This window comes from Akebia trifoliata, chromosome 5 (assembly GCF_017979445.1).
Source record: "Akebia trifoliata isolate Shusen 1 chromosome 5, ASM1797944v1, whole genome shotgun sequence".
NCBI lineage: Eukaryota > Viridiplantae > Streptophyta > Magnoliopsida > Ranunculales > Lardizabalaceae > Akebia > Akebia trifoliata.
Window position 1 is genome coordinate 22208441 of NC_141379.1, and position 20885 is coordinate 22229325.

The 20885-nt window shown below is 37.6% G+C and overlaps 1 protein-coding gene across 1 annotated transcript in view; it reads right to left on the bottom strand.

Annotated features, from left to right (window-relative positions):
* THO1 (nuclear matrix protein-like protein) overlaps positions 1 to 20885 on the bottom strand; it is a 47418-nt gene that overhangs the window by 3805 nt on the left and 22728 nt on the right. Inside the window, exons 13-16 of the mRNA XM_086443019.1 lie at positions 15646 to 15687; positions 9836 to 9952; positions 9642 to 9724; positions 7057 to 7123 (exon numbers count right to left, since the gene is read on the bottom strand). Of these exons, the coding sequence (XP_086299145.1) occupies positions 7057 to 7123; positions 9642 to 9724; positions 9836 to 9952; positions 15646 to 15687 (309 nt within the window). The remainder of the gene's footprint in view (positions 1 to 7056; positions 7124 to 9641; positions 9725 to 9835; positions 9953 to 15645; positions 15688 to 20885) is intronic.

A 20885-nucleotide genomic window follows, 5' to 3' on the forward strand; every position in this document is an offset into this window, starting at 1 on the left:
CCACCAAGCTCCAATCGACATGACTGAACTTCTTCATGAAGAATCCCAAGATTGATCGACAGACCAATCAATTTATAAAATTGGTGGGCAGCAAGTTGACTTTTGGAAGAAGGAATAAAACAGACCTTCCACCCGTTGAATACTCGAGGACTCTGGGATGTAAAATGCAGACTGGATGAAGTCCAAGTCTATGCGACTCTTGGAAGAATCCGAGGAATCCATGAACAGACAAGAAAATCAAGGGTAGTCCATTTCCAAGATAGTTCTGTTACCTCTGGCTTAGTATGCCACCCGAACAGGAAAGAAGGTGATGGACTTCTCCCATCGGGCGTGGAAAAAATGATGGGAAGATGAGATTTTCATTTCACCATTAGAACTATCATGAACCATATCTTCAGCCAAGACATATTTTCTTATTATCTTCATCCATGTCATTTTCATCCTTCTTCTTGCTCTTTTAGAGGCCCCACTTTCACCAAAGTGCTCATAAGTGTTGTTTTTGGTTTTCTTTGAATATGATAAAACCATCTAAAATGTCCTCTTTTTTTTTATCTCCTATTGGAGCTGTTCTTAAATTCCCCATGTATAGTTTTACAATTTTGTCTTTATTAGCCTTATACCATTTATCCATCTCAACATAACTGTATTTGCTATGCTAATTCTGTGAGCATTTTGTTTCTTGATAGCCAATGTTTGGCCCCATAAAGCATGGTTATATTATTGTTGTCTAGTGAAAATTTCCCTTCAGTTTTTTTATCAATATACATTAATCACAAAACAATCCATAAGCACTCTTTATCCACCGATAACTAGTTCTATGGGTCATATCCTCACCCATTTCCCATAGTTTTTATAATTGAACCTAAATAAGTGAAGTGGTTTGCGAGGGATTTGCAAAGAACCAATTTGAAAATTTCATGCTTCCCCTTCTCAAATAGATGAGCTCAACAAATTTGCATGCCTAGGGTGGGTGAAGAAGGAAAGACCTACTTCCAAAGCTCAAATGCAGGAAAGTTTCAGACCTCCCTCCTCATGATAAAGAATAGAAACTCTCACGCATAATTTGGATTTGGATAATAACTTTGGGTTGTGAATTTTTGAATGGTCATAATTTTTCTTTTTCTTTTCCTTCTCTTTCAGAGATTTTTCCTAGATTTTCTGTTTTACTAGAATTGTGAGTATTTATTATTTAGTAGTATATTTAATCATTTATTTGAAAAATGATTACATAATGAATATCAGGAAGGATTTTCTGGTGAGACTTACACCTTATTGCTTGAGGCTTACACCCTCAAGGATTTGGCAAGAGATTATGTCTCATCTCATGCCTTAGGGTTTAAAAACAATAACAGTGTTAGAACAATAGTCCTACATCGGTCCTGGGTGCTTGATTTGAGATGATGGCAAACCTCACCTTACAAGCCGGTTTTGTAAGGTTGAGTTAGGCCCATGGACCTTAATATAGTACAAGAGCTGGGTCACCGTTTCTGTATGCGCGGAGATGTTTCCCAGGCCTTGAACGTGGAGGTCTCACATGACGGAGGGTGTTAGAACAACAGTCCCACATCGGTCCTGGGTGCTTGATTTGTGCTGTATTTGAGGTGATGGCAACCCTCACCTTACAAACCGGTTTTGTAAGGTTGAGGTAGGCCCATGGACCTTAATAAACAGGAATGGACATAACCACGGATAAGGAATGAAATCCCAACTATAATGCATCAAAGGAGCACCAGCAGAAATACTCCACAAAAAAGGGCTTGTGTAATATCTGAGAGAAAAAGGAGAATGGTATAATCAATAATAGGCCTCATTATTTGGAAGAGTTTGATGTATCAGGCTTTAACGTTTCCATTAAACAGAACCAGAACTATCACTCTTTTATTTATAATTTTATATATATTTTTTTCAAGGTAAGAGAGTGAAGCTGGGTTCTGATCCTAGGCCTCTAGTCATTTAGACTATAAGCAATGCCATTGCATACAAATGCAAATGCAGCAGGTTGAAAGTTAGATTTCCTTACTGACTACAGAAAACAAATGAAATGAAATTTTATTTATGACATGTGAACGATTCCAATATGTCACAAGGCAAAAGACTCACTACCATAACAAGATACAGAAACAGGAGATTATTTAACTATAAGTAGGAGCACTAAAAACTCATAAGGTGGCAGTATTTAACAATGTAGAACAGCAAGAAACTTCATGCTTTGGTACTCATCAGCCAAGGAAATGCCATGAGTTTGGAAAAATCAATCACTATGAGATCAATCTCCTAAATCCAATTTGAGCTAAATCTGAAAATCCTCCTGAAAATGTATGCTTCCCCTAATTGTTCATCATAACCCTCACGGGCTGATTGGTTAAAAATCAACCGATCACATTATGACTAGAATGGTTTTGATCCTTTCATGTGCACCATTCCTGAAAACTAAATTACCTTGATGGACAATTGTTAAGTAACATACTATTGGAAATAATCTAGCTATTTTAGCTCTAGTTGTTATTTAGATATAGCTTTTATTAATTTCTGATTTGTAAAGGCACTTTTGTCTTTTTACTATTTTATTAATATAAATTCCTGCCAAGCTCTCACAAAAAGACTTAATATATTTTTATCTTTTATTTATCTCTGAGCCGAGGAATTTCGTCCCCCTCCTTGATTCCCCTCCCTCTTCTTCTTCGTCCCTTTCTTCTCCTCTTTATTCACTAAACCCAAACCTCGAGAAACTTTCTTAGACCTTCTCCCCTCCAGGGGTTTTTTATTTCTCTTTTTCTTATTCCCTTTATCGCATGTTGCGAAAGGAATTTAATCACATGATGCGATAACTTTTCTGTGTTGTGATACTACCCTACGCTAAGGTTTGCTAATTCAATTGGATAGATTTCTGTGCTGCCGACAGCCCTATTAGCCGATTTTTGCCCCACGACAACTCCTATTATCAGATTTGTGCCCCACGACAACAGCAGTTGCTGTGTTTGGTGGATTTTTGCCCCACTACAACTCCTAATAACAGATTGGTGCCCCATGACCGCAACAGTTGCTGTGTTTGGTTCGTTTGGGACTCTCGTGTGACCTGCGATAGAGTATGGCAGCTGTGTTTGGTGCTGCCGACAGTGTTTGGAGCCTTCTTGTGATCTGTGACAGAGTTTGGGGTGTGTTTGTTGCTGCTGACAGCAACTAGGTGATTTGTTGGGGTTGCCATACCCTTGCAACAGCAGCGAAGTGGCTCTTTGGTGATATACGACAACAACAGAGGTGCTGCCATTGTTTCTGCCTCTCGACAGTATTACTTCAAAAGATCTCCCTTAGATCCAAAGTTTTATTGTTTATAGTGTGCCATGACGACAACTCACGAAACCAAGGATTCCAACACAACTCTTGGGGCAAATTCCTCAGTCCAACATATAACCAACGGCCTACTAGATAGTCAGAATTTTTAGTCCTAGTCTCGATCTGTGTGACTTTATTTGGGTAATAGAGGTAAATCTAGATGGCTTTTGGGCACTGTTACTAAACCACCTCTCACTGATTCCAAATTTGAATAATGGGAGATCGATAACTGCGCTATTCTCGAATGACTATTTAATTCAATAGAGTTGCGGATCTATACAATGTTTATGTATCATGAAACTGTTTCGTCTTTGTGGTTAGCCCTCACTTAGACATATACTCACGCTAGGAATGATTCGAGGATTAATGAGCTTTACTAAAACATTGCCTAGGCTACCAAAGGAGTACAAAGTGTAGCTGATTCTTTTGGGTTTCTTCAGTCCCGTTGGGAGGAGCTCTCTCATTATGAGTCTATGGTTGAATTATTTACAGAAGCAACCGGATTTGTGGTTAAGAGGATTGCTCGATAGCAGACATATCAGTTTCGCATGGGTTTACGTCCTAAGTTTGAAGCACTTCGAACCCAGTTCCTTAATACCATTCCTTTATTTGAGATATTTGCAACCATTGACAGTGATGAGCGTCGTCGTCTTATTGTTCCATCTCAAATTCAGGCACCTGGTATTCTTTCTGCTCCCGCTACATATCAGATGGATCTAGCAGTTAACACGAGTTTCTCTGACTTTCGGATCCCAGGATCAGGGAGTCGTGCACATGGTAAAGGGAATGGCCTTGCTTGTAGTCATTGTGGAAAGACTGATCATGAGAAGGCTTGCTGCTTTCAACTTTATCCGTATCTGATACCACGATCTTCATCCATTTCAACTTTAGGATAGTTTGCTCCTCGTGCCGCTATAGTGGAGTCATCATCCATTCCTCTCATTGATCATCCTTCTTCACCTGGCACAATTGATTTGCAACAACTACAGACTCAGATTGCCACTATCATTCGGGATCAGATCCACGCTCACACTCACCCCTCCTCGACAGTGACCTCAATTACTACACTTCCAAGTATGTCCTTTACTTTCCATATGACTCAGTCTGATTCTACTTCACTGACATAAGTTATTGATTCTGGTGCCTCTGATCACATGACCGGTGAGTCTAGTCATTTTACATCTTCTATTTTTCCTACCACTCATAGGGAGGTTCGCATTGCTGATGGATCTCTTACACCTATCCACAGCAAGGGTATCATCCCCTTATCTTTTAGGATTTCACTAGACTCTGTGCTTCATGTCCCTCATTTATCTTTTAATCTTATGTTTGTAAGTAGTATTACTAGATCACTAAACTGCTTAATTACCTTTTTTCCTACTTGCTACATTTTTCAGGACCTGATTTCGAGGAGGATTTTTGGCAAAGGGTATGAGAGGGATGGACTGTACTTGTTTGGATCTCAATCTACGGCCGTTCCGACTTCTATGCTTCCTTCCTCTAGGAGTCAAACGTTTTCCTCTTAGACTCTAAATTTATGGTATGCTTGCTTAGGACATGTCAATTTTGAAAACTTCTGTAATTTATTTCCTACTTTAAGAACTACTTGTAGTGGACACAAATTTCAGTGCTCTGTGTGTAAACTTTATAAATAATATATTTCTTATATTCCTCATATGCATCGAGTTAATAAAATATTTGACTTAGTGCATTCTAATGTATGAGGGCCTTCCCCTATTACTATTTTTAATGGTCATAAATATTATGTTACATTTATTAATAATTATTCTCGTTGTACTTGGGTTTATCTGATGCATTCTCGTTCTGAGGTGCTTTCTATTTTTATGAACTTTCTTAAAATGATTAAAACTCAGTACAATATTACTATTAAATCTCTTCGATTTGATAATGGGGGGGGGGGGGGAATATATATCTGATGGGATTCACTCTCATCTTCACTTATCTTTATACTCTTGAGCAGAACGGGGTGGCTAAACGTAAGAATCGCCATCTCATGAACATTGTTTGATGTCTTCTCCGAAAAATGCATGTTCCTAAGGCATATTGGAATATGGCAGTTCTAAATGTAGCTTATTTTATTAACCGTGTCCCTAATCGCACCTTAGAAAGATAAGTGCCTGTTCATATCCTTCAACCTGATAGTATACTTTTTCCCATTATACCTCGAGACTTTGAGTGCACGTGCTTTGTTCAGGACAGGACACCCAATCGTACAAAATAGGATTACAAAGCCATTCAATGCGTTTTCTTGGATTACTCCTTTATGTCCAAGGGGTATTAGTGTTATGATCCAATTTCTCATCGTGTCATACATTCTTTTGATGTTACTTTCCTTGAAAATATGCCATACATTCATGCTACATCTACTTTGTAGGACTCGTCTCCTATAGTGCTATCATCTCCCATTTTTCCTCCATCTTCACTGACGCTTAAGGTCTACTTTCGTCGTCCTCGCCCCCCACACCCTTGCCAACCTCTTCTTTAGATTCAGGTATATCATCTCCTACCTCCACACATATACCTGTTCTTATCCTTTTTATTTCTGATTATCACTTACCTATTGCCCTTCGCAAAGGTAAGGAGTGTGTTATTGATCATCCTACTGCTATTGAGTTGTGTCTTTGAAGTTAAGGATTTGAGTCCACTTAAGTACTTGGGGATAAAAGTGGCTCACTCTCGCCGTGGTATTTCGCTATCTCAACGTAAATACACATGAATCTTCTTCAGGATACTGGGATGTTTGGTTGTCATCCTGCTTCCTCACTAATGGATCATAATCATCGTTTTAATGCTAACTCTGATGATCTTTTATTAGATCCTTCTTCTTATCATAGACTTATAGGTCGTTTGATTTATTTAACTAATACTAGACCAGACTTGCTCTTTGCGGTTAGTGTGGTCAGTTGGTTCATACATACTCCGCGTACTTCTCACCTTGATGTCGTTTATTGTATCCTTCACTACCTGAAGTCGCATCCTGGTCTTAGGCTTTTCTACTCTTTTACTACTCAGCCACATTTGTCTTGTTTTACAAATGCTGATTATGTTGGTTCTCTCACAGATGGAAGATCTACCTCTGGTTTCTATACTTTTTATTGTGATAACCTTATCTCGTGGAAAAGTAAGAAATAAAATGTGGCTTTTTGCTCTTTTACTGAAGCTGAGTATTGTGTTATGGCTCTTGGCACATGTGAACTAACTTGGCTTCGTTCTTTACTGGCAGAGTTGGGATTTCCTGTCTCTGGTTCTTCTACTTTGTTCTATGACAACAAGTTTGCTATTATGCTGACTTTTGACTCAATCCTTCACAAAAGAACTACGCATATTGAGGTTGATATTCATTTTCTCAAGGAGAAAGTTCGATCTGGAGATCTTCAGATCAGCTTGCCGAAATGCTTACGAAGTTTGTTGGTCTGTCTATCACTAATTCTTATCTTGTTAAGCTGGGTTTAGTGGATATATTTGCTCCAGCTTGAGGGGGAGTATTGAAAATAATCTAGTTATTTTAGTTCTAGTTGTTATGTAGATATAGTTTTTTTATTTAGCTTTTATTTATTTCTGATTTGTAAGGGCACGTTTGTCTTTTTACTATTTTATTAATATAAATTTCTACCAAGTTCTCACAGAGATTTGACAATAATTTTTTCAAATTCTTCTCATACCACCAATGGAGAACAAAACATGCAGTAATAAAAAACGTACTGGATTTAGATCTGCCCACTTCCACAACTGAGAGAGTTCTTTGTTTCCCAATCTCCAACGAGGCTTACTGTAGAAAAGCACAACTTGCAATTCAGAAGAATTTAAATGGAAGCAGGAATCAAATACAAGACTCTTTGATAATACTCATTGACCTTCACAACTTGGATGCAATAAACTTAGTTAAAGTTAAAGAACAAATCACAACCTATTGGAAAAGAACAATCTTTAAGCCACATAACTAATTATGAGCATTAAAATATGGAAATAGCAGATAGAAAGAAAAGGAAAAGAAAAGCTTTAGAGGATGATCTCCTTGCATCTCCCCTATACACAAGACACAGATGTAATGGTCCAGAATCCACCACTAAATGGGTCTGATTCACATCCTTGAGGCAGCTATGATAGCTGTCTAATTACCCACTAATGCAAGTAATGCTCAAGTACTAAAAGGGTGACCATAAATTCCAAATCAAATAAAGAAAGACAATGTAGAATAAGTAAATGTTGCATTCCATTAATGAAGACTTTAAATTACAGTCATAGATTTGCACTCGGGATTTTCTCAGCAAGCAAAATTTTATAAATTTGATGTTTCTTAACAGGGTTTCGAAGAAAACCTAAGGAATAAAAAAAGTTAAAATGAAATTTTTTTTTACCCCCCAACGGCTTCATTCAATAAAGTTTAAACATCAAAATCTTGTTATAATTTCACCACTAAAGAAAATCAATTTCTTTTGAGGTATCTAATTTCTTATTAAAAAAACAAGATCTCCAAAGCAGTTTTTTCTAGGAGCTTTATAATTTTCTGAAGATCTAACAAATATTATGGGATAGAACAAATGTAAGAGATATTTATTACAAAAATACAAGATCTACAGAAGTTGGTGCTGACTTGAGTTCACAAAATGCCATCATGAAGACTTTCTATTCAGATGTGACTCCTTGATTGGAGGTTTAACTTTTGTATTTTGTTTGTCTTGTTTACTATCTCAAATGAGGTCCTCACTCATTAGAGACAAGCATAGTCACCAAGTTGGAGTACACGATTAAAATAGAGGGAAAACCTTAGGGAAAAAAATAGGAAAAAAAAAAAATCTATGAAAAAGGTGAAAAATATATACGATACCAGTAGACATCTATTCTAAGTTGTTCGAGGGAAAAAAAACACTATTGAATATTTATACATGATAACATGTTTTCACTCATAATTATGCATGCTATTATGATGCAGTCCAAGTGAGTGAGTTAGTTAGTATTGTTATATTGTAAGTTTCTCTTTAGTTTTCTTTAGTTTTCATTTGTTACTTTAAGTGTTCATGTAAGGGTAATGTAGTCATTTCACTTGGGCTGTTATGTTTCTGTTTTGCCTATAAATAGGTCATTGAATGTAGTTGTAAATCAGTTTTTAGTTGAATGAAATAGATTCAAGAGTTATAGTTTTCTCTTCCAACTTAACTTCTCAACTTCTTTTGAAGTTTTCACACAAATTAGTCTAAATTCCAGATCTGATTGCATCATATTATGCCTTTAAAAAAAAATGTAACCAACCATCAACATTTCTTTCAAGCAAAATGATACACTATTGAAAAAATTAAAAACCATAACATCAAATCTCACATTAACTACATTAATGAATCACCAAATCCCGAATTAAACAACATTCATGAATTAAATCACAAACAACCATAATGCCCCAAAAGTTAACCATAGGCGAACAAAACGTCCAATTTTTTTAATGTGTTTTTTGCATGTCAAATTAAAAAAAAAAAAAAAAAAAAAAAAAAAAAGAAGAAGAAAAAACGTGCTTAAAACATAAAAAAATTATCTTCTACTTGTTTATTCACTATAAAGGGACAATACGTGTTTTAAACGAGACTTTCAAAAAGAAAATGTTGTTTTATTTTGTAACTATGCAGGCATGTTGTATCATTATTGTTTGATTTTGCCATTCTTTTAAATAAATTACCTGTTATGGATTGAAAAAAAGAAAGAATTTAGAGTTGTTTCTGAACAGTTCTAATAACTGAAAGAGGAACAAATCTATACTGTAATAACATATGTTGTCAAGCATTTATGTAGTATGTTTTCCATTGTACAACCCAGTAAAGGAGGCTCAACTGAACCGATGGGTGAACCGTCCTTTCTGTGAAATACACCCACTATAGACAAGTAACGGGGACTAAATGAACCTTTCAACAGATCCTACCAAGGAAATCTACTGTGCCAGAAAATGACTAGATTGGATGGTCCCACTGTCTAATCTATCATAAACTAGTTTGCATGGTAAAAATGTAATATTGAAAACAACCCAAAGAAAATGTCAATAGAAGGGATGATTAAGATCATTCGTTCTGGGAATCTTTTGGTCTAAAATATCTCCTTGGTATACCATCAAATATTTGGCCTTGAAGTTTGCAGGTGTGCCATTGCAATGGAATACATGTGGGAAAAGGATTCTTCCAATCCCATGATCATAACACGCACCCCTCTATTACATATTGTATGCACATACACTCTGTGTGCGGAAGCATCAAATTTCATAAGAGTAAGAGTGGCCTAAATAGAAGAATAAAACAACTGCACACCGTTTTCTCGTTCCATCCTGACTTGTTTTCCTCTCCGTAGGCTGTTTCTCAAATGGAGGGCAACCATCACGTTTCCACCAAACCTAAAAAAATACACATGTTGGGAATCATAAATTATTGAAATTCCCAATAGGTAAACCAAATCAATAACAGAAAAGGGAAAATAAAATTAGAAAATGAAAAGAATTATTCACCCAATTTTTCTCTCGTTCTAATATATGCTCAATGTTATTAAGGAATTCCTTCCCTTTAGGTGGAATCATTTCAAGAAGCTTCTTTACACGTTCTTCACAAGACTTAATTTCCTCTTTCTGGAATCACCAAAAAACAAAAAAACAAAAATCAAACAATGGATATATGGATCTAAGCTTGTGTGTGTACACATACACATAAATAGCAGTGTCTAATTGTAGGAAATGAAGTACATCAATATATATTGGTTATTTGTTCATCTCTAGATCGGTAGAAAAGAAACCATGTGTTTCACACAAGCAAACAAAACAAGCAAGAAATGCAGGGGAAGTCATAACTACTGAAATGGAGTTTTTTATTGCATAAGATCTTGAACTAGTAACTTAAGGCACTCATATTCCAGGTATAAGATGGATGCTCAAGAACACACCCAAGCTAGGCAGGAAGCAGTAGGATAGGGAGCGATGAAAGAAATAAAAGAAGAGACTAGAAGGGAGAGCGAGGTTCATCATCAATTTCTATATTTATTTATACAATTTATAACACAACACATCACATGCTAATATTCATACCATACTTATCAGTTCTCATCAATCAACTACATTCACTAAACTACTACCTGGTCAATATGTAAGCACCCAATCATCACAATTGCCATCACACAATGATTCACATTAACTCATTGCGATGGAACATCAGATCATCACCCCTTAAGTATTATCATAGGAGGAAACCAAAAGTTTCCTTGTGCAAGATCTTTTGAAGACTCCTCATTGGAAAGTGCATGTGGGCCCAAGCATAATTTTACTTTTTTTGTAAGTGCAACAGTTACCCTCAAGTGTTGTGGGCCCCACAAAGGAGTTTGGCCAACCTTATTAGGCTTGGTTGAACAACTTTTAAAATTAGATTTTTTTTAGGAATCCTTTTTGCTCTAGGCTTCTAGGTTTATGTAAAAATATGTTTCAGGTTTTTATGGAGAACATTGCTACAAACAATTAAAATTTGCAGAAATTTTTGTTTCTTTGCTTGAATGTTGGGCATTCAACTTGGTGAACAAGGTACATCAATCTCCTCCATCACTTCTTGGTTTACAGGTACAATTCACAACTAACCTTTAGAATCCCTGCACTAAGTGAAACCTACCAAATCCTCTCCCAAATCATATCATCTTTCTGCCCAGCCAAAACCAGTCCCAGAAACGTAGCTGAATCTACCTCAACCACTACTAAACTTTCCCACCTTACTATCAGGCCCAAATAATTCCTAATTGAATCCCTAATGATCCTTCGCTACATTATTCTTTCTGCCCAGCCCAAACCAGTCCCATATGGAACACTTCCAATTACATTATTCTTGCAGCCTAGTAATTTATAGCTACCCTAGTTAACCGAAGCTACTTTAAACCCATCCTAAATGCTATTCTTTACTAATCTAACCCTATTACAACCCTAAACTTAACTTTAGAAACCCTAATTTTCATATCTAAGAGTCCTAGTGTGGTGTGTAAGATCAATCTAAAGAGGGCTTATGACCATGTCAATTGAAGATTCTTAGAATATTTGCTAGGTCGGATGGGTTTTGGGAAAAATGGGTTCATTGGATTATGAAGTGCGTCTCATTGCCATCCTAATGTCAATTGAAGATTATCTACCTTAGTGAATGGCTCTCCCCATGGATTCTTTAAAAGCTCTGGGATTGAGGCAACGGGACCCACTTTCTCCCTTTTTCTTCATTGTAGTGGTTGAAGCTCTGGGTATAATGTTGGGGAAAGTAGTAGCAAATGGGGATTCTTTTCTGGTTTTAGAGCGGGTGGTGTTGGGCCAGATTAGCCAATAGTGACTCACTTGCAGGTTGCAGATGATAACCTTGCTTAGTCAGCTTCAGGTTCTTAGAGTGGTGTTATGCTATTTTCAGGTTGTTTTCGCCGTGGGATAAATTCAAAAGTGGGAGTGGCTTGTGGCACCTCTTGGGTTCAAGGTTAGCCAATTTTCTACTTCCCATTTGGATTTTCTCTTGGGTGCGTCTTACAACTCTAAGGGTAGTTTGATTGCATGGAAAAATGGTGGTGGAAAATGTGTAGGGTTGGTAAATCAATTTCCATTGTTTGATTGCATCTAGACAAAACCAAGTGGGGAAAATCTGAGGAAGAAGGAAAAAAAGAAGAAGAAAAAGAAGAGAGAGAAGAGAGATGGGGTGGAGGAAGAGGAGGAGAAGAAGAAGAAGAAGAGAGAGAGGCGGAGAACGTTGGGGCAGAGGAGGAGGAGAAGAAGAAGAAGAGATTGGAGGCGATGATAGTGACAATGGAGGTAGAGAGAGAGGATGATGGGGAGGGTGACGATCATGGGTATGGTGGCGGTGGGAAAAAAGATGGAAAATTAGGATTTTGATTTGGGACTGAATATTGGTGGGGTTTCCTTTTCCCATGGGTATAGGTGAGAAAATGAAATTCACACTTTGCTGGATTTTTTGGAGAGTAAAAAAATCATTTTCCATGCCAAAAACCAAATGCATGAAAAAAGGTATTTTCCATGAAAAATTATTTTATACCCTATTTTCCATGTTCAATGAAACATACCCTAAAGGTGTTTGGGATTCAATGATGGAAAGGGAGGGGAAGAGGATGAGTACTTGGCAAACAAGGTATTTATCAACAGGTGGGCAAATAATGCTTATAAAGAGCACGTTTTCTTTTATTCTGATTTATTTCCTATGTGTTTCATTTGCCTAGAAGAATTCAATTAATGTTGGATAAGATGTTTCGTGACTTCTTAACCCCAAAGGGGTTGGCCTAGTGGCTAGCCGAGCCTTGATAAGCTCCTCAGGAAGGGTAGGCCAAGTGTTCGAAACCCCACGAAGCAATGAATTCCTTGGGGCCACCCTCTAGGGTTCAATTGACCCTCGACTCTATTGGAAATAATCTAGTTGTTATTTTAGTCATAGTTGTTTTCTAGTAATAGTTCTTTATTTATTTCTTATATGTAAGGGCAGTTTTGTCTTTTGACTCTTTTTATTATTATAAATTCTTGCCAAGCTCTCAGATTGAGACCTGACTTTTATTCTTCTCAAATTCTTCTTGGTATCAGAGCCAAGGAATTTCACCCCCCTGGTTCCTCTCCTTTTTCTTCTCTTTATTCACTAAACCCTAACCTAGAGCAACCTCATTCGGTCTTCTCCCCTTCGAGGGTCTTTTAATTTTCTTTACTTCCTTTATCGCATGTTGCGATAGGGATTTAATCACATGCTGCGATAATCTTTCTGCGTTGTGTTTTTACCCTATGTTAGGGTTTGTTCATTCAAAGCAATTTTTTTTTCTGCGATAATCACTACGATAACAGCAGTGGCTGTTTTTGGGGTGTGCGGCTACTATTAGCAACCTTTTTGCCCTTTTCATCTTACAATAGTAGTAACGGCTGCTTAGGTGTATGCGACATCAACTAGGACTAAAATAACAACTATATTATTTCCAACAGACTCAACCAGTTGCACGTAAGACTTTCCGAGGGGGTGGTGCGTGTGACTGTGGGATTAGTCTGACCTGAAGAGTGGGGATACCCATCATAAACACATTAAAAATAAAAAGATATTTCGTGAGTTCTTGTAGCACGGAAAAGATCAAAGGAAAATCCACTTAGTGAAGTGGAGTCCGGTCTACATTCCTAAGAAACATAGGGGGCCTTGGGCTTTGAAATTTGGGTTTGATGAATGATTTATTGGGAAAGTGGATGTGGAGGTGTGAAGACTGATAGTCCGCGGAAGAAAGTTATTGTGGACATGTTGGGAACAACGCATCTTGGGTGGGAGAGCGAGTCGAATCGTGGACCATATGACTATTGGGTTTGGAAAGGAATCATCAAGGTGTTACTGCTAGTTCGAGCAAGGATCTGATATAGGGTTGAAAGAGGTAGTAGGTACATTTTTGGGAGGACTAGTGGCTCGAGTCTCAGTCTCTTAAAGAGCAGTTCTCTCTTTTTTATGACTTTTCTATGAAGAAAGGATATTGCCAGTTGCAAATTTTGTGGTCACCTCAAATATTTAGCACGGGATTACGAGTTTGGGAGATCACCTAGTGACTGGGAAGTAGAGGAGTTGAGCAGATTGATGGAGTACATGGCAGAGGCATCGATATCCCCGGACTCAGATGATGTGTGGGTGTGGGAAGGGGTAAAGGATGGATGGTTCAGTTTTTCCAGATGCGGGTATTTGGGTCCAAAAGTGCTATCAAAGGTCTATTTCTTCATTTGGACAACGACATTGGGGAGAGTGCTAAAATCGGATCAACTGATCCGTAAAGGGTTCTGTAGCCAAATATTTGCTACCTGTGTAAGGATGAGGAATCGGTAAACTATCTTCTTATACATTTTCATTTTGCAAGAGAAGTGTGGTGCTGTTTCATGAAGTTATTTGAAATTTCCACGTGTCTTTTCGAGTCAGTAGTTTGTTTGTTTGAGTCATGGAGGTTCTTGGGATATGCTTTCTCATTGTCAAAGAGAATTTGGTGGTTCTTAATTCTGTTTTCCATTTGTTGGGGACTGTGGTAAGAAAGGAATCGTAGAATCTTTTAGGGCAAGGACTTTCCATTAAGGATGTGAATTGTCTCTATTTTGGGCTTCTTATTTTTTGGTGTAAAGTGTTTAGAGAGCTTAGGGGGAGTCTTTTTTATGATTTTATGGGAAGATGGGAGTGGGTGTGCAGTTTGTTTGATGTGTAGTTTTGGGCCCTTGACTCTTGTTGTTTTCTTGGGGTCACCTTGACCACTTTTAATGTAATTGGCAGCATTACCTATAAAAAAAAAAAACCTAGGCAAATTGGCAGTTCTATCTTCCATAAGATCTCTCAATTTAATATTTTAGTTTCAGTCCAGTGGCACTAAAGTATTGCTTAGAATTATTTGTTAAGAGTTTTCTTATTTTCCCTGGTAGAATCTAGCTATTTATGATATTCATATTCCTTGGTTATTCCATCGCAATCTCAGAACCAACATCTTAGTTAGTTTCATAATCTTGCATCACATTGCTAGCTCGTCTATCTAGACTTAATTCTCAAATCCTAGAAATCTAAAACCTAGAGCCCTGATAATCAGCTTATCACACAAGTTGTTTGGGTGCCATGTGTTATGCTTGCATGCATTTAGTGTATGAGAAAAATAAAGTACCTCAGATATGGACCCCATATACCAGATTGGTTCTACCCCAGTTCAAACTACGACTCTACAAGTTGATTCAATAGATTACTTGATGACTTTTGGGTAATTTTTCAACTAATCTCATGGGGAATGCAGCAAATCATGATGTGCCTCTTTTAATAGCAAACAGACTGTGTATTAGGTAACAGGTCTAACTACACTACAGACATATCTGTTTTTTGACGAAGTCACAATTCTTAGAAATGGCAGGCTGGAAACCACAACACCAACAATACAACACATCTTCACAGTTGGGACGGGTAATAAAGCATATAGATGTCAATAGAGCTAAAAATAGCCACTTGTAACTTAGTCTTCTAAAACCCAGTTGCAATGTGATCAGTCACATGGCTTGTGCTGATGTCACAAAGGTAATACTTGTCAACAGCTTCTTTTGGGCCAATCATGTTACAGCTATGTTTCAGAGCCTTGATCACAACTCACAAATAGTACCATAATCTTTCAAATGTAGAATAATGTACATTAAAAAATTGTAATACAAATGAAACAGTTTAATAAACATTAAGGGAGGGGGAGAGAAACTTAGATTCATTTGATCATAAATACAAAGTGTAGTGTTCACAAGTGTAACCAAATTAACTCATACTGAATACTGGAAGAAGCACTGACCATGCTTTCAGAGGGTCCATCTTTATCATTTTTCCCAGGAGCCTACAAGCAAAGAAAATTGAGACTATCATCTGCCTAATTAAGATAAAAATAATGAAAGAAAGTAAGAGTAATGAGTAGACCCAATAACCCTGATAAAAATCTTCAATAAAGTATTCCATGGCATAACACACAGAATGTGAACTTCCATCTTTTAAAAAAGATACTGCATATTTCTTTTGATATGTATAAACTCCCTATAAAAGAGAAAGGAAAGAGCTACAATGGGGGAAGTCAAGAAGAGCTGCCTGCATAGGCAAAACAAACAAAATGAAAAAGAGAAAAACAATAGGAAGAAAACAATAAAACACCACACCAGCATTAAATCTCAATACGAGTCACAAGCTCTCTCCTTGAAAAACAAAGTTCTCAAAGAAGAGTCCACGAAATTCTTCGAAAAGTTAGACCAATAGAATGAGAGCCTTAATAACGAATTCAGGCATATCGAACTCCTTTTATTTTTTGGAACTGAGGTATCCGGGCCTCTTAGAGCACCCGACTAATCACTAGGGCACGTGTAGTCCCTCCCCCCACATGTTGTTAACAATAGTTAGTTTAGTTTAGTTATTTTAGTCTTTTCATGTTCATGTCATTTTTCGTCTTGTCCTATTTATTTGTGTAAGTATATAAACAATACACAAGGAGAAATAATCAATCTAATTTTTTCCAGAATTCTTTCTCTTCTCTAAAACCCTAGATCAATTTCTACATGGTATCAAAACGCTGGTTCGTGTAGGTCATAGGTTTGAATCTTTCCATCCTTCTGGGTGAGGGGGAGAGTTGAGTGTATATTTTCCTCCACTCTCAGGTGAGTCATACCCCAATTAAACCCCATGACCCTCTTATATTCATAGTTCTCCCATTTTCCAAAAGATCATTTCCATTCAAATAGCTTGCCTTCCGTCTTCCATGGATGGCTAGCTTCGCAGATTGAGCCCACTCTAGTTAATTCATGCCATCGAGTTTGATTGTGGTGATATGGAGGTTTGGATTTTCATCTCTAACTTGCAAGGATCCAAACCCAGTTATTGGTAGACTGTCTTGAAGTTACTTCTGACATGACTTTGAAGAGTCCAAAACACACTAAAAATTACTCGGAAACACTACCAAATTACTTAGAACCTAAGAGGGGCCCTATTGTCACATTCCGGATGAAAGAAGGAGCCTAGATGGCTGGAGGTAACCCTAGGAGACCTGTGGAAGCACCTAAGGTAACCCTAAGAACCTATGGTAGCCCCTAGGGTGGCTGTTGTGGGTTGCGGCAGCACCTAAGGTGTGTTCGGGGCTCTCTTCGACCTTCTTGGTCGTCATCAAAGCTCTGATACCATGTCAACCAACCAACTACTCCAAAAGACCGATCTGTTGGAGAAAGGGAAAACTATGAATATAAGAGGGTCACGAGGCTTAATTGGGGTATGACCCACCCGAGAGTGAAGGAAAATATACACTCAACACATGCACCATGTAATTTCTGGGATAAATCCCCGAGGGTGGCCCCTAAGGGGGGATTCGAACTCAAGACCTCCGCTTCTTGAGGCATAGTGTTGACTTTCAAAGTTTCTCTTACTCCTTTCCTTCATCAGCCACAACAAATCACAAAAGAAATCAATTACCAAAGGATCCTTCCCTTGGAATATGAAAACTATTAAATAAAGATAATATTGACAAATTGCATATTTTTCCGTTTGCATCTTTTGGTATCAAAACAAGTTCCTTCCTAGGGAACGTGTACCGATCAATAAATTGAAATAACCGTGACCAACACAAAGAAATGGATCTAATATGGAATGTTGTATGGAGATCCCAAATATGATGCCTATGACAATAAAGAGTTGATCAAATCATCACCCCATCAAATAACACATCATCTATTATCTTGCCAATCATCCACAAATTTCATCACACATTGATTATGAGAAACCAAGATGAATCTATAGGAAAATAACTTGGATAAATCATCCAATCTTTAGACTATTCGAGGTCGAACTTTTTTCAAGATGGGCTGGCTGATACAGTAGAAAAATGGTTTTCATGTGAATATAAAAGATAAATAGTTGTGTTCAGTCACTACCAACAAATGTTGGGAAAATTGGTATATGTTCACAAATTTCATTGTTCCTAGATGTTCAAGTGCTAATAGAAACTTTTTAATCAGATATAGGAATACGTTATACGAGTTGGAAAGCTCACTCAAAGATCTATAACATCTACTTTTAAGGAGATTATCCTGTTTTGGGCATCAAAAATATCTTAAAAGCTTGGATACATTAGAAGTGATTAAAATTAGGATATTTTAGTTATTATGAAGAAAATATTTATGTCACTTTAGATGGATGGCTAGCATTTATAATTGGGGCCTTATAGGTTTTAGAAATTTGATTCTTATAAATAAATGTTATGAGAACATGCAAAGAAACTTTGTTAGATTAATAAAATTTTGATAGTTTTTGAAGCTTTGCTTAAGTTTCTTTTTCTTTGATAAGTAAAGATAATATTACTCGGAGCTTTGCTTAAGTTTCTTAGCCTTGGTGTTCTTTAGGATTCCTTTGTGGAGGGATTTGGTGGGTTCTCTCTTATTTCAACCACATTGGAAGACTATTTCAATCTTACAACACGCTTTCTAGGATTTTTAACAAAATCAATTTATTTCTATTTTTTTTATAAGTTAAAATTTTATTGAAAGGAAAGATGGGGATGAGAAAATCAATTTATTTATCTTAACGGGCATAGCTTTCCATTTGCATTATTCCAACTGACATGTGTAGCAAAGGAACAGTTCAAGGGACAACAATGATGACAACGGTTTTTGTTTAATACGGGTTCAAAGTTTCGGAATGAGCTGGTTTTTGGTGAGGATGATCTCCTCACCGTAGAGATCATCCTCACGAAAAATCAGCCCATTAAAAAACTTCTAATCCCATCAAAAGTGGTTTACAAAAAAGTTGACGGTCCTGCAATTCTTCAATTTGTAAACTGGGGTTAGAAGTTTCAGAATGAGATGATTTTTGGTACGGATGATCTCCTCACCAAAAATCAGCCAATTCCGAAACTTCTAACCCCATCAAGAGTGATTTACAAAAAACCATTGTTGTCCCTTGAACCAGCCCGATGTAGAAAACTATGAGTCGTCGAATGAAAGATGGATTTGTTAATAGATATTGGTGTACTTGTTTAATTAGTAGACAAAATAAATGATGTTAAGTTGACATAACTAAGTTTTTATCTCACATAATTAATGAGTGTCATGTGGCATCTTACTATTGGGCAAATCAATCATCTGGGACCCACCTTGAACATCAAAATTTGATACACAAAAGAGGAGGGGGATGAATCGCATTTGGATTCATTGTGAACATATTTTCGTAGTCACGCCTGCATACATGTGTATTCAATCTAAGTAATGTACCTAGAAGTTAACCATTTTTAAGACTTGTATGCATTTAAAGATTATACATTGATCAAGGTCCATCTAAAATCTTATAAATACCTCCATTCTTTTTTTTTTTTATTGGTAAAGATGATTTATTGATAAGAAACAGGAGGTCGAGGTGACCAACCGAAAACAAGAAGACCAACCAAACTATAAAGAAAAGAAAAGCGAAACAATCAGAGCTCGACCGACGAGTTAGACTCGTTGTAATGAGCACACCCTGTCCCAATGCACAACAAAGTCTTCAAAAAAGACCCCATTGAAATCCTTAAAGAGTTTACTCCAAGAAAACATGATCTCCAAAACAGAAAGAATAACTCCTTCCATCGTGGAAACTTTCCCCTCAAAGATGCAACGATTACGAACTTTCCAGATACCCCAATAAATTGCGGATGGTGTCGAGAACCAAAGAATCCGTTTAGAAAGTGAGAATGAAGCTCCCCACGCCAACCAAGACTCCAAAACCGACTTGACTGAACGAGGAAAGCAGCTCTTTATCCCAAATAACGAAATAAAGTGCGACCAAATGTGATGAGCCACCCGTCAGTGGATGAATAAGTGATCCACCGATTACGCTTGAGACCTACACATGCAACACTGGTTTGGCGAGATGGACTCTCTTCTAATCAACTGGTCTAGAGTTGGAAATCTTCCTAAAGCCGCCAACCAAAGGAAAACCGAAATCTTCGGAGGTATCTTGCCACCCGGGCTATGCTGGCATACAAAGATTTGATCGTGAACTTGCCATCCCGAGTGCCAACCCACAATCTCTTTCATATCTATCAAGGAATTCTGCACATAGCTATCCTCCACCATGGCTATAAACCTCCCTAGCATGTCCATCTCCCAGTCATTGAAAGTTCTTCTAACCCAAAATCCCAATTTATCATGCCGTTATCCACTCTCTTGAAGATGGAAATGACTTGATTCTTCATCAAGGATAACTCAAAAAGATCCGGGAAGGTGTCCTTAAGAGGGCCATTTTCACACCACCAGTCCTCCCAGAATCTCACCTTAGTTCCACTCCCAATCTGGCATTTCACTCTACACTTAACTGCCGGAAGTCTTTTAAGGATGCCCTTCCACACTCCACACCCCATAGCACCTCTCGCTGGGCTGCTCTCCCATCCGTTCCCACTTACACCATATTTATCCACGATTATCTTCCTCCAAAGACTATCCTCCTCCTCGCCGAATCTCCAAAGCCACTTCCCCAACAGAGCCGAATTCATATATCCAAATTTGCGAATACCCAATCCCCCATTTTTCTTAGGCAAACATAACTCACTCCAACGCATCCAATAATGTCTTCTCAAACCGTCCTTACCATGCCATAGAAAATTTCGGCAGATTCTTTCTAACTGAACTTCCACAAATCTAGGCAATGAGAAAAGAGACAAAGTATAGATGGGAATGCTCGCCAAAGCATTTTTGATCAGGGTAATCTTCTCTCCTTTAGTTAGGAACTTCGTTTTCCAAATGCTAAGTCTCTTTCTTATCCTTTCTACCACCGGCTCTCAAATTTCCTTGCTAGTGTAACCCATCCCTAACGGGAGTCCTAGGTAAGTAGATGGGAGGGCTCTTGTCTGAAAACTAATCGAGGCCGCCGCTACTTCCAATCCTTCCTCCTCACCTACCGCAAACAACTTGCTTTTGTGAAGATTCACTCATCATTCCAAACCTCTTTCAAGCCATCATTTTCATGTGTTTTCTCTCTTTCAAGTTCAAGTACCACTATTGAAGGTACTGAATTTGCGAAGCTGAAGCCCAT